This window comes from Mustela nigripes, chromosome 7 (assembly GCF_022355385.1).
Source record: "Mustela nigripes isolate SB6536 chromosome 7, MUSNIG.SB6536, whole genome shotgun sequence".
NCBI classification, from domain to species: Eukaryota; Metazoa; Chordata; class Mammalia; order Carnivora; family Mustelidae; genus Mustela; species Mustela nigripes.
This window is the reverse complement of record NC_081563.1, coordinates 101,638,945-101,654,053: the sequence shown is the minus strand read 5'-3', so window position 1 is coordinate 101,654,053 and position 15,109 is coordinate 101,638,945. Positions and strand designations below refer to the sequence as shown.

General features: G+C 33.9%; 1 protein-coding gene across 1 annotated transcript in view; it reads left to right on the top strand.

The window, feature by feature from the left end:
* MACROD2 (mono-ADP ribosylhydrolase 2) overlaps positions 1 to 15,109 on the top strand; it is a 1,932,176-nt gene that overhangs the window by 80,802 nt on the left and 1,836,265 nt on the right. The window contains exon 3 of the mRNA XM_059406514.1: positions 4,506 to 4,613. Coding sequence (XP_059262497.1) covers positions 4,506 to 4,613 — 108 coding nt within the window. The remainder of the gene's footprint in view (positions 1 to 4,505; positions 4,614 to 15,109) is intronic.

Sequence of the window (15,109 nt, the reverse complement as noted above, 5' to 3'; positions counted from 1 at the left end):
GAAGAGGTACTTGGAAGCAGACTGCATGTTTTATATACTAGGTAAGATTTGGAGACATACTGCTTGATGTCTCCTCAGGCAGTTTCTCTCTAAAATTTCAATCCACAGACTCTATAAGATTACATATCAGAGCAAATGAAAAATCTTGAAATTCTCCCTTACAAATATTGGTAAAATGCATTAGCCCTTATATTGAACACCTTACCTTAACTTGTTTTTTTTTCCAGAAACATAATTTGGATAAAAATATCAAGGGGAGCATAGACCAGAGTATACTTCTGTGTTTACCTGACTTATGGTTAAAATTTTAGAATTAAAGTATAAGATTTTTGTTTGTATATATGTTTGTGTGTGTGTGTGTATACACATACATATTACTTTTCTACTTTTGGATGGTATTACCAAATTAATCCATGAAATCCCATAAAGGAGAAGTCTATTCAAATTGGCTTAGAGGTAAATTAGAGCTTATAAAATTAAGTATTTCTAAAGCTACCAGAAACATAGAAACTAACTCAAATACTTTAATGTGATTTGGATAAAACTTTGGTAAATAAGATTAGTTTAATTGTTTAATAAAACAGCTGTATCTTGGAAGTTATCATCAATAAGTATAATCAAGCATACATTTTGTTATACTAAGTTTATTAGTCAAGTAAGGTTGTGTTATATCTACTAGATATTTAAATTATAAAAATTACAAATTCAACCCAGGACCAAATGTACAAGTAAAAATGCAGTAAAAATTAATTGCCTGATATCCATGACTTCCTGAATATCACACATAGCAGTAAAAGAAAAATCCATGTATTTAACTTTTTTAGGTTTTTGCTTTTGTTCTGCTTGCCTAATGTTCATGTGCTGTAAAAATAGATAACAGGGAAATAATGTGAGGTGATAGTGAACTTTGTTGAATGTTGTAATATGTCTGCCTAAAAATAGTTTCCAAAATCTTTTTAGTACCTTTTAACCTTAAGCTTATGCTAAATTAAATTAAGTAAATCTAGATTATTTCTAACTAAAATACTGAAATGCTAATTAATGAGCATAATTTTTTTTTTGGCTTTTTCCTTTTGTGTGGTAGTAAATATATTTGAGTTTGTGAATAAATAGGTCCTTTTGCCATATTGTAAAACTTGTACTATAACAATATCTCTAGAAATTGAGAGATGGTATATCCATAAAATTTGCTAGACTGCTACAGAATACTCATATGTTACAATTTATGATTGTTTACTTAGTTATCTCTGTAAAATAAAGAGTACATATAGTTAAAAATGATAATATATGTAAATGAAGCCATTAGAAGCCATTAGAAATAATAAGGGTAAAGAGAAACAACTCTGTATGCAAAGTCTAGAAAGAATGGAAGATTAAAAAATTTTTTTTATTATTATGTTCAATTAGCCAGCATATAGTACATCATTAGTTTTTGATGTAGTGTTCAGCGATTCATTAATTGTGTATAACACCCAGTGCTCATCATCACACGTGCCTTCTTTACTACCCATTGCCAGGTTACCCCATCCCCCCACCCCCCTCCCTTCTGTAACTCTCAGTTTGGTTACCAAAGTCCAGAGTCTATCATGGTTTATCTCTCTCTCTGATTTCTTTGGAATGGAGGATGTTTGTTGTTGTTAAGGCAAAGAGTCATTTTGCCTTAAATCAAGATCACTGATTATTTCAGAATGAGGAAGAGGAAAAAATGCAAATGGATTTTTGAGAGTAGTAAAAGGTTTGAAGAAGAGGAATTTTCTCTGTGTTCAAGCTGGCTAAGATTGAATGGATCTATTTATTAAGGGTTTTTTTTTGTTGTTGTTGTTGTTTTCTTTTTAATGAGCCCAATGGTATACTGATGGAAAACTAGAGTTGGGTTTTCTCTCTGAAAACAATGACGTTTTCTTGGATTATTGCTCTGTTCTTCATAAGAGATAGTAAGGCATTTTCTTTACCTTTAAGGTAATCTGCCTAGGAAACAAAGATTCTGTGTCTTATCAAAATAATTTCCTGTGCTTTGTGTTGTCTTTATTATATTTGTTTGTGAGAATCTAAGTATTTTTTCATGAGGATCTATGATCCTATTTAATCAAGAGTTCAAATCTTTTAACATTTTTTTACAACTTCCCATAATGAAGTCCAAAATGCAATCCTAACTTTAAACTGAAATTGACATTTCCTAGACAGCCCCTGAAAAATCTGAAAGGATTTGTTCTTTCACCTTGTAAAAAAGAAATGTTAAATAATTTGTGGATTTTTTTGGATATTTTATTATTTTATTTTTTAAAGGATTTTATTTATTTATTTGACAGAGAGAGATACAGTGAGAGAGGGAATACAAGCCTAGGGAGTGGGAGAGGGAGAAGCAAGCTTCCCATGGAGCAGGGACCCTGATGTGGGGCTCAATCCCAGGATGCTGGAATCATGACCTGAGCTGAAGGCAGCCACTTAACTCAGAGCCACCCAGGTGCCCCTGGGCAAATATTTTGATATTTAAATTGTATGGGAGACATTGTTAAGTAAGAAGTGATGCTTAGAAATAAGTCAATCAGAGAAAGACAGTTATCACATGATCTCTCTGATATGAGGAATTTGAGAGGCAGGGTTGGGGGGGAGTTGTGGAGGGTAGGAAGGAAAAAAATAAACAAGATGGGGCCAGGGAGGGAGACAAACCGTAAGAGACTCCTAATCTTAGGAAACAAACTGAGGGTTGCTGGGAGGTGGGGTGGGAGGGATGAGTGGCTGGGTTATGGATATTGGGGAAGGTATGTGCTATGGTGAGTGCTGTGAATTGTGCAGGAATAATGATTCACAGACCTGTACCCCTGAAGCAAATAATACATTATATGTTAATTTAAAAAAATAAATATTTTAGAGCAAAAAAAAAAAAAAAGAAAAGAAGTGATGCTTAAGCTTCCCTAGGTTATATTTGTGTAAATATAGATATTTAAGAAATTATATGAAGTTTATATAAATTTGCCAGTACCCTTTTGTCTGTGATAAGTCCTGGTATAATATTATCAGTTACAATTCCAGTTATTTAAACACTATATGTTGTAGAAATAACCAAATTCCCTCATCAGTTGCATTATTTTAATAATGAACTCTTCAGATCTTTAATCATGTAAAAAAGTCTTTTATCATTCACAGATAACTTTTATTTTACTCTGACTCTTCCTTGAAAGCTCTTGAAGTTACAGGCAAAAGTGATTCCTCTTCAACAAAATGTAACCATCTCAGAGACCATGGAAAGGGCTATGACAGGTCCTCTGGGCTACAGGCTTGTGAAGCACTAGTGTTTAAATAACTTTGAGACCATACTACTGGATTGAATAAGGACTTCCAGCACTAATGGAGAAGCTGACTGGTTTGAAAAACTGCTAACTCAGGATCAAGCTGAACAAGAAATTACTTACATAAAAAAAAAAGGGTGAATATATTTGTAAGAAGTATTCAGTAGAATAGAATAGAGAATTTAGAAATAGATCTCAGCTTTCCTAGAGGTATATTGAAAAGCTTTTTATGTATAGTAAATGTATTTTAAAACATTGATGTTATACAGCTTTACCTAATGTCTTAATGTTACTACCCGTTAAAAATGAATGAAACTCAAATTATAGTATTGCCATAAAACATTGACAAATCTGTCAAGTTGTAGAATGTGACATTTTTGCTTGTTTTCAATAGACAAGCCTGCTGGTTGTTGTGTGCTGGGCAGAGCTTTTTCGCTTTTAAATCTAGCAGTGCCCTCTTGAGTCTTGAGTGAAAGGCTGCTACAGTTTGATAAGAAAAGCATCTTCACCCATTCAAATATATTTTTCTAAGATTTTATTTATTTATTTGACAGAGAAAGAGAGATACACAGTAGGGGGAGTGGTAGGCAGAGGGAGAGGGAGAAGCAGGCTCTCCATTGAGCCGGGAGCCTGATGTGGGGCTCCATCTCAGGACCCTGGGATCATGACTCAGCTGAAAGCAACCTCTTAACTGACTGAGCCGCCCAGGTGCCCCACCCATTCAAATATTCTTGATCCATCCCATTCTGAGGGACATTTCTTACTTAGAATTAGGACATTTGTTACTTAGAAGTAGCAGAGAGCTGAACCTACATGTTTTTGTTCTGAGTGAACATTCTTTTCAAGGATGACTTTAGCTAACTAGAACAAAATAGAAATAAACTTGTTCACTGTAAAAATGTATTTTGTTGTGGTGGTTGTACATCTTTTATTTATTTTATTTTAAATTTGGTGTTTTCATAATAATAACATTGAATTTTTGTTGACCAATGTAACATGTCTAAATTTATTGAATGCCTATTATATAAGTGATACTGCATTTGTATTGAGGAATATATAACAAATAGAGAATAAGCCACAGCCCTGGTACTTACACATTTATTTCCACTTGTCTAGTATATCAGATTATGACCCATATTGGCTTTTGTATCAAAATTGTCTTTATTAAGTAAATTAAAACTATTACTATTGATATATATTCCTTTTTTATTACAGAAGAAAATACTCAGGAAACATCACAGGTGAAGAAAAGCTTGAGTGAAAAAGTTTCTCTCTATAGAGGTGACATCACATTGCTAGAGGTAGATGCTATAGTCAACGCGGGTGAGTACTTGATTTTTTGTGTTTGATGTATTTGTTATACGAGTATTATTTTAAAATATTTTTCATAAACAGGAATATAAGTATTTTATGAAAAGATGTCCTTCCTGGTGTCGAAATATCTTATGTACTTCCCTCTGGATTAAAAACACTGAGGACTAGTTTATGTATGTGCCACAGTTAATTTGCTAACTCATGGTATCCATGCTAAATTGAGACTATGGTACAGGACCACTGGAAGAGTGGTAGATTGTTGCAGAAAGTTCTGCTGAGAAAACTTTAGAAGCTCTATTACTGTTGATTTCATGCTTGAGTTAATAATTGTCCAGCATAAAAACAAATTAAGGTTTTTCCTTCTTTTGAAGAGGTTATAAAGAGATGATTGAACACCAGAAAAAAGTAAAATAGAAAGTAATTGTTTCTGCGATTTCCAAATCACAGTTGTTTGGTTGTTACTTTTCATGTTTGATATGGAATGCTTTAATTATTTTAATAACCAATTTTTATGTTTGAACATTGGGGAAATTAACTGTTTTTTATAGTAGTATCTCCTATATATTTTATTTTGTGGCTGTATATCAAGAAATGCATAGTAGTTGTGAGTCTTTAAAAATAAATGTCAATAATAAGAGGATATTTAATGACTTTGTGTTTTACAAAGGTATGCTTTTTTCAGGTTGAAAATGCCAAATAAAAACAAATTTGGACGTAGGTAAGGAGAGTCTTTATTCAAAAAGATGATTACAGTAAGGAGAAGTGAACTATCCTAATAGGCAGAGGAAGAATATTGCAAAAGGAAGAATCACTTCTGTCATGAGATCTATAAGCATCTCAAAGACCACGCAGAAAGGGGCTTTTCTTTCATAGGAAGGAGTAAACCATCAGTCTTGGAATACTGAAAAAATAAGATAAAATTATTTTTAAAAGGAGTAAATAGGATAAAAAGAATGGGGGTAGGGTACTAGGATGAGTTGGTGGCAAGATTGGAGAGCTGATCAGAGAATATTCTTCCCTGAAGTCAGCTGATTCTTGGGAGATGTGGTTCAAGAGGAGTTGTTCACTTTGCATTGCTTATGGGTGGGTCAAAGTCCACAGGCTTGAACGAGGGGGAAAAAGCCTGACTGAAGTTTGGTCAACTACAGTTAATAGCCATTGACCAGCCAGAATGGTCAATGGGGACAGACAGTTCAGTTAATCATTTATGAGTGAAAGAATGGGAATTTGGAGGATCTGTTTCTTGGTCTTGTCATAGGTTACAGGAAGCCATCCACACGGTTTATTTGTCATATGGGCATGAGTAGTTCTTTGCTGTAAGCTGTTTCCTGAAACACAGAAGGGTGAGGGGTAATTTTTTGGCAGTCCCTGTTTTCTAGAAGTACAGGATTTATGTAAAGTTCAACGTTGTCGCAAGGTTCCCTTTGGTGATGAAAAAATTCACACAGGATAGTAGGAACATGCCTTGGTGGGTGAACAGAGGGGTCTCATGGAAGACTGGAACATTAATATAGCATCGTTTTGGCAATCCCACAGGAAGTTGGGAAGCCTAGTCAGCTTGTTATTCCTGTAGAATTGGCTATCAGTTGCTTTGTACTGTATTTGCTTTGCTATACTCAGAGCTGTTTCTCTCTTTCTCTTCTTCTAACGCCTCTGTAATTCCTTTCTCATCTGTTACCTCTCTAAAATACAAAACTCTTCAAGAGAGGGGCTATGTCTTGGTTATTTAATCTCTACCCAATATGAATCATTTCTTTTGGACAGAATTATGTCCTCGTATCACCTCTTAGGCTGTAAGTCTCTCTCCCCTGTAGCTAGTCCCTGTGGACTGCTCATTTGTGACCCTGGGTATCAAGCTGGTTTTCTTTGACCTGTGGGACCTCTGGAAAAGACTGCACTTTGAAGGGATCTCATGAACTCCTCTCCATACAGGGGTTTTATAAGATTACTATAGTAACTAAGTTATTAATGATTTGTTATGCCCTAAATTCTATAAACGTATGAGCTATAATTTCAAAAAAATTTAAAAATATATTTATATATACACACACATATGTATATGTATATATTTATATATCAACAGCCTTTTTGTAAGTTCTTGTAATTTCTAGCTTTTGATTCTAGTTCTGCTCTGTGGGATAACAATTAATGACCCATATTTCCTTCTTAAATGCCTGAAGACCTCTCTCTTGAGTTTTGTCTTTCTTGTTATTAACATAACACTGAATAGGCCATCTTAGCACACTTAATAATAGCAGTAATTATGGTTTTTCTTGGGTTTTGCTAACTGTATACCTGTGTATCTCCCCCTTACGGCTACAGACTGGTGTCTTTTCCATCTTCTGTGTTAACTTCCAAAGCAATGTCATGCCATTATGTTCTTAATAAATGCTTGATACTGTGTATGTGTTAGATTGAACTATATATAATTGAACCATATGCTCCAAAGCACCTCTAACCAGTAGCACACTCAACATTGAGGACTTGACATAGTGAATCAGTGTGGCCCTGATTTTAAAAATGATTTATTTGATCAATAAATACAATATTTATGGGATAATTTTTATTGAAACAGAATAAAATGGTGCTAAGCAGGAGAATGCAACTAATGGGAAAACATCCCATCACTATTTTAAACCTTGTCCTTGCCTGTATGTGTAATTTTTTCATAGCTGCCACATAGTATACAAGGGTTTGATGAATTAATATGAAGGCAGGCAGCAACTTTCACTCACTCCCAGAAACCATTTGGCAACTTTAGTCACCTGTCTGGCTGAGATTATATTACAATTTGGACATGTTCTACATCTCACAAGGGCAACCTCATCAGGAAGTTCCTCTGTATATGGAAGAAAGATGCCAAATATACAGTGTAATGACTCTGTTTACAGCTTTCTGCTGTGCAGTTTGTTTGCCTGGTATGTAAGAAGAGGAACAGCTGTTAATCTTTCAAGTGAACAAGGCAACATGGCAGGAGATTCCAGAGCTGCCTCTGGTGAGAGGAGAATGAGAGGCAGTGCCCCCAGTCATGGTGCCAAAGCAGCCCAGACATCACTTTCTATCAAACTTCCAACATTCTCTTTCCATGCATATGTTAATATTAGTACATTGGAACACCTAGGCTTACCTGCCATAAATGAAATGATTTAATAGTTAAAGTTTTTCCTAATAAAATACTTTTCGACTTGCTTGGGTTTCTTTAAATGTGACCTAGGATAAGCCTTCTGTGTAATTTTTATACTTCTTCATAAGAAATAATATGTATTTGGTATATTTAATAAAACAGATTTTATTGGCAGTAGGGTGTATAGGGCAGTAACACAAGTTTTAGAGTTAGGCAGACCCAGATTCAAATTCAGGTTCTCATACCCGGGGCCATTTTTTGTTTAAACTTTTTGTTTGTTTGTTTAAACTTTTTATGTTGAAATAATTATAGGAAATTGCAAAGACAGTACAGAGAGTCCTATGTATCTTTCACCTTCACCTGTGTAAGCCCCCCCAATGGTGACATCATACAATATACAATATCAAAACCAGGAAACTGACATTGGTCTATTATTATTAACTAGATTGTAGACCTTATTCCATTTTCACCATTTTTTAACCTGCATTTGTGTGTGTTTGTGTCTATAGTTCTCTGCAGCTTTACCCCATGTACAGATGCATGGTGATCACCATAATCATGATACAGAACTGTTTGATTTTCCTGAAAAGAACTCCCTTTGTAGTGGCACCCGCCTCTTTGCCCTCCTTTCCTTGCACCCCTACCATTCTTCATCTCTATAGTTTTGTCATTTTTAAGAATGTTACATCAGTGTACTCATACAGCATGTAGCCTTTTGAGATTGATGTTTTTCACTAAACATAAGGCCCTTGAGGTCCATTCAGATTGTTGCATCTATCAGGAGTTCATTCCTTTTTATTGCTGAATAGTAGTCCCTTGCATGGATATACCAAAGTTTGTCCAACCATCCACACACTGAAGGACCTCTGGGTTCTCTTCAGAATTTTGACATAACCAATAGAGTTGCTATAAAAATTCATGTACAGGTTTTTGTATGTAACAGTATATAGGATGATCTGTTTACTGTGACTAGGTCATTGTATAAATTTGTATTAAGCCTGTTGGTCAAAGCATTTTGGTTTTTGCTAGAGTTTGGAGGAGAATACATTCATCTAATTTATGGTTCAGTATTTTATCATTAGAGACCATTTTACTTGTACCATAATTACAGAAATATTTTGTTGGTGATATAATTGTTATTCATTTGGGATTGCAGGCAAAATAATGAAAAAGTTGGTTAACTCTCCAACTCTTTGGGCAAAGATTCGGTTTGCCATAAATAGGGTTATTTAAAATGGAAAATGCAGAAGGTTCATTTGTTTATTTTAGTTCTTCCTGTCCCTATCCCAGCATGTGAAGGAGAGGTACATTTACATTGTAGTTAATCATGGAGGGTTGGAGTCAGGGCAATCATTATTTTAAATGTGTCTCTTTGACTTCCTGACCAACTGACCTCCAGTAAGTTTTTTTGAGCCTTAGTTTGTTCATTGGTAAAATGAAGATAATAATAGGGCCTGCTTCTCAGGGCTGTTGTGAAAATAAAAAGAGATAATGTATACAAAGCAGTTCACATAATAATGCCTAGAATATAGACACACTCAGTAAATGGTAGCAGAATTACACTGCTTAGTTATAAATCAGAAAACTGATTTTTCCCCTATTAAGGTCACAAGGTAACTGTATGTTTTTCAAGTCTTATGCACAGATATTACCTATTAAATGAATTTGTCCTATGTGTTTGCAACTTTAGCCATTATACTGTTTACTTAAATTTTGTCCAAGAAAAGTTGTCCAATTGTGAGGCTCTATGTTAAATGCCAAGTTTCTATAATATTTTTGGTAATTTTTATGAGCTAATGGCCCAGAAGAACTGTTTTAGTTTTCTTTAGTGATATGTTTTTACTGTATTAATTGTGAATGTCATAATTGTGTCAAAAATTGAGATAATGACCTAATTGGATAGCAAATAATTTAATATCTAGGTATAATTTAATTGAAAGAAAAGTTGATATAGAATATATGAATATCTTCATAGGTAAATCAGGTACTGGGACTGCATATGATGGAAGAAATTTTACTTTATAGAGGTTTCCTTAAACATTCATCTCCAGTTACTTAAAATTAATGTTATATATTCATTTGGTAAAACCTAAATAAGAGATATTTGAAATTAGATTCCAAATCATTGAGAAAATAGATTCATTTACCCTCAGAAATATTTTAGGACAATTGACAGCAACTGCTTGATTCAATATAAATTTCATCTCTACTAGTGAAGCACTTAAGTTTTATTCCTTATTGAATTTCTGTATTCTATGTTTTTCTTTTAACATTTTGTTGGGCAGTAATAGACATAAACACACACATACATGTATAGCCCAATGAAACTCCATCCAGATAAAAAAGCAGAACATTATTAGTACTTTGAAAGAGCCCTTAGTACCCTAATATTTTGTAGTGAATACTAGTATATTTTGTAGTGAATACTAGTATATTTTTTGTCCTGGCTTCTAGTAGTATAGGTTAGTTTTATCTTTTTTTGTATTTTATATGAATGGAACCATATGATATATATTCTTCAATATTTGGCTCTTTTGGCTCACCATTATGAATGTAAAATTTATCTTGTTATATAATATTTCATTTTGTGAATATGCCATAATTTATCTGTCCAGGCTACTATTGATGAGCATTTCAGTAAATTCCAATTTGGGATTATTAGTACTTTAGTGAACATTCTAACTTATTTTTGTGTGTATGCGTGTATTTTTGTGAATAAATATCTGTATATAGGCAAAGGGGAAACAATTACTGTACATCACCCACTCCCTTCACTTCCCCTTCTATCTATGCTAGAAACTGATGAAAAGTTTCAAAATCACCACTGTGGATAGCCATCATTCAGCTAACCTTGGAGATATGTTTGAATAGATGAGTGTGGGAAGAACCATTTTTTGAGATGTATTCTCAATAGTGGTTGCAGGTTTAAGTGTGAGCTTCCAGCTATAAGGATCACAGTGTGTTCCCATTATGTCGTGTGAGGATAGAGAGAAAATAGGATTTCTGAGGTATACTGAGAAAAAGAGATTTAAATAAATCTAACAACCATCACCATTCCTAAACAGGAAGATGTAGTATGTTAAAGATGTCAGAACTCCTGGAATAACCTAAATTTCTAATCAAAATTCCATTGATATTTTTGGGATTTTGTTCTGATAGTAATTTTGGTTTTTGTTTTGTTTTTGAAATTGTTGAAATCATTCTAAAATTTATCTGATAGAATAAAAGAATGAGATTCGCCCAGAAATACCTAAAAAGGCAGAAAAATGGCAGGTTGGGGGAAGAGTCACACAATCCCAAATTAAAGTACATATGTGAAAGCTGTAATAATTAAAAAAATGTACATCACTATCTCACACCTTTCATGAATATAAATTCTGTATGGAGTTTAATATAGATTAAAGAAACCATTTAAAAGGCAGAAGAAAACATAAGGAGCTATGTGTCTTACCTTTGGTGGGAAAAACCATTCTGAATTCAATCGAAAGAAAGAAACCAATAAGAAAAATACTGAAGAATTTGACAACTTAAATATTCTTGAATGTTTCAAGAGAAAGTCGTGCCATAAAAATACTTGAAAATTAAATGTCAAATTGGAAAGGAATATTAGCAACATATATGACAAAAGTTTACTTTTGTTATAATAATAATAATAATAATAATCTTTCTCAATTAAAAAATTAATCTTTCTCAATTAAAAAAACAAATGTCTAATGGATAACCTGGTTAGGAATATGAGCATGAAAGTCCTGGGATCAGGCCTTGTGTTGTCTGCTTGTCTTTCTCCCTCTGTTCTTGCTCTTTCTCTAAAATAAAGAAATAAAATATATATATTTTTTAAGATTTATTTGACAGACAGAGACCACGAGTAGGCAGAGAGGCAGGCAGAGAGAGAGAGGGGGGAAGCAGGCTCCTTGCTGAGCAGAGAGCCTGATGCGGGGCTCGATCCCAGGACCCCTAGATCATGACCTGAGCCGAAGGCAGACGCTGTAAACCACTGAGCCACCCAGGCGCCCCAAGAAATAAAATCTTTAAAAAAGTTAAGATTTTAAAAAACATGGAGGGGTACCTGGGCGGCTCAGTCGTTAAGCGTCTGTCTTCTGCTCAGGTCATGATCCCAGGGTCCTGGAATTGAGCCCTGCATCGGGCTCTCTGCTCGACGGGGAACCTGCTTCCTCCTCTCTCTCTGCCTGCCTCTCTGCCTATTTGTGATCTGTCTGCCAAATAAATAAAAATATTTAAAAAAATAAATAAAAATTTAAAAAGTAAAATGACATAAAAATGATCTTAATACTTAAAAAAACAAAAAAATTGAGCAGTAGTTTGTAAAATTCAAAATACATCTACAAATTGAAAGAATCTGAAGCATAAAACTAAAATGAAAAAATATATTTTATCCTTCTTTATATATTATATTTCACTGTTTAAAATATTACAGTATATTCCTTTTGTAATCAGCTCCAACAAAATCTTTAATAGTATGTTTTTAAAATCCAGTTGACTAGTAGGTGTGACAAACAAACTGTACACTTCCCTAAGTACCCTGAAGAATTCATCGAAGGAAAAAAACATCTCAAAACATGAAACAAATGCCCAAGCAGCCACTGCCACTTTCTGAATTTTTTTTTGAAATTTTAGTCTCTCAGGTCCTTTGAGGACTCTGTTACTATTTAATATGTAGGGTTATTCTGCTAAAAGGTTCAAAAATAGATGAAACTCAAAGGATGAAACTCAGAGGCTTTAACACACTGAGCTACCCAGGTGCCCCATTTTGTGTCATTTTAAATAGATGCATTATTTTAATATATTATACAATTATATATAATATATATTATATTATATACACCTAATATTTATTTAACTACTCTCTCAATGTAGGAAATTTAGATTACTTTCAAGTTTTTTACTGTTATAAACAGGCTGAGACAAACATCCTAGTAGATAAATCTTTGTAAAAATCTTTGATTACTTCCTTGGAGTAAAGTCTTTGAAGTGAAATAATGGGAGTATGAAAGTTTTTTTTTTTTTAAATTAACCTTTTTGGGGGTATGTATGTTTTTATACTTTGATGTATGTAACCAAATAGCTCTGAGAGGTTAAATGAGTTTATATCTCTCAAGTATGGGTATGAATTTTTAAAAAACTGTGCCTCAGAATTGTATTTCATTGTTGTAATTTCCATTTCTTTGAAGAAAAGGACTGTAGTTTTTGAAAAGAAAGCAGGATTTTACCTATACAATTTTATTGGCACTGAGAAGGTAACTTACTGGTGGTAGTCAGGAGACATTGGTTGAGGTTGGTTGGTCAGAGGCCTGATGAGTAGAGTACTGAGTGTTTCTCAAATGAGATACCCAATAGCTTAAGGTCCGTGCCACTGCTTCTCTTCCAGAAATTCAAGATGGTAGGGTGAGAGATAGGCACTAAAAGTCCTTAAAATAAAAGAGGAACACTTTATTTCACTTTCAGAGTAAGTAGTACCTAGCATCTTTTTTTTAAGGATTTTTTTTTTTTTTTAGATTTTATTTATTTATTTGACCGACAGATATCACAAGTAGGCAGAGAGGCAGGCAGAGAGAGAGGAGGAAGCAGGTTCCCCGCCAAGCAGAGAGCCCCATGTGGGGCTCTATCCCAGGACCCTGGGACCATGACCTGAGCTGAAGGCAGAGGTTGAGCCACCCAGGCGCCCCAGTACCTAGCATCTTGCATAGCACTTGACACTGCGGATGTTTAATGGTATGGTCACCAAGTATAGTTTCTCTGAAAATGGAGCCTTTATTCTAGACAAGAAAATATCAGAGCCTACCCCTGCGGCTAAAATGTGTGGAATTTCAGAGGTGCCATTTAAGCTGGAATACTTCTGTTTTGTAAAGAGGGTCTTGACCTTGCAGAAAAGATCTGCGGCTTCAGAAGCTGGACTAAACTGTCTCAATGCTACTTTCCATGTGGATTGAGCCAATTGAACTGAGACTGTGGGGGATGGATGGAACCAGTCCCCTCGGAGCATAAACAGCTGTGCCTACATTAGAAGAAGGGGCATGGGGAAGTGGATGCTAATTCAGTAGCTAACAATAAATATGATTACCCTCTGCCATAGTTCAATTCTTATAATTGCATGACTTGTCAGAAATTGGTTATAGTTAAATCTAAGTAAGAGCTGAACTTTATAATGGTGCTAAATTACATTTCATAAGGCCTAGGCGCTATCTAATGCTCTTATAAACTTTATTTGGAATTCTCCATGTTCTTTTTGTTTTTGAAATTATACAGTAAAATTTAAATGTTTTTGGTGTATACTCTATTAATTTTAACTAAAGGAAATGTATATTTTGTTATATATACATGTTGGCTTAATTTCTAAAAATTACTTCTTTGTGACTTTTGGGGAGTTTCTATTTATGGGTTCAAAAGCATCTAGATGATATTCATTCTGTTCTTTTGTCTCAGTGCAGTTATAATCATTTGGCTATTAATTTAATTTTTTTTCAATTAAGGTCTTCTTTATATGTGTAGGGAAAGGGAAAAGTGACATTGATTTCTAATTCCAATCATTAATTCACATAAAATTAGGCTACATAAGTAATATTGGAGAAAATTAGCTTATCAGTAGAAACTAGACATCCTCATATTTGAATGAAATTTAAATCTATTAAACTTCAGTTTCAGAGAACTTAATGATTTTTTATTAACTTTGAATTTAGTGAATAGTCCCTTTATGAAATTAATTCTATATACTTAAAAAGGAAAAAGGCAATGGTGGTAATTGAGTAGGAAGAATAATCTTATTTATAGCTCAGATTTTGTGCATTTTGATTGACAAGTGGTTTATTAAACTTGGGTATAATATAAAGGAAGATTTTGGCCATTTTGATAAGAAAGAAAGGTTGAGAATATTTTTCAACATTCTTAGCTGGTTTAGCTTTCTCGTTAGAGAAGCAGCCAATGTTTTCTCTAAATTAAGGACAAAAATAAATATTTTATTTTGGCATTTTATCAGCTGCTTTTTCACTATTCCTTTCACTTTTGTAACTGTTTGAAGAAACAGATTTATGGCATGAAGTTTCCCAGGCTTCTTTTGACCTTGAGATACAATCTGATTTACTTTGTTAAGTTTTAATTTTATGACACATCACATCTCTGTTGTATCTAAAATTAAACTTTGGGATAAAGGTATATTTTTCCACATTGGGTTTGTGAACAGAATAAATTACCAGAGAATTATGTTTAAATAAATGTGTAAGTAAAGGAATGTTGACTAGGCTAGCTACACCTCCCCACATAAACAGCTTGTTAATGTGCAATCAGTCACTAGAGTTGCCATGAACTTGGAGCTTAATGAACAGGTGGAGAAAGAGGATGAATCCCAATCCAAAATGGATCTGAC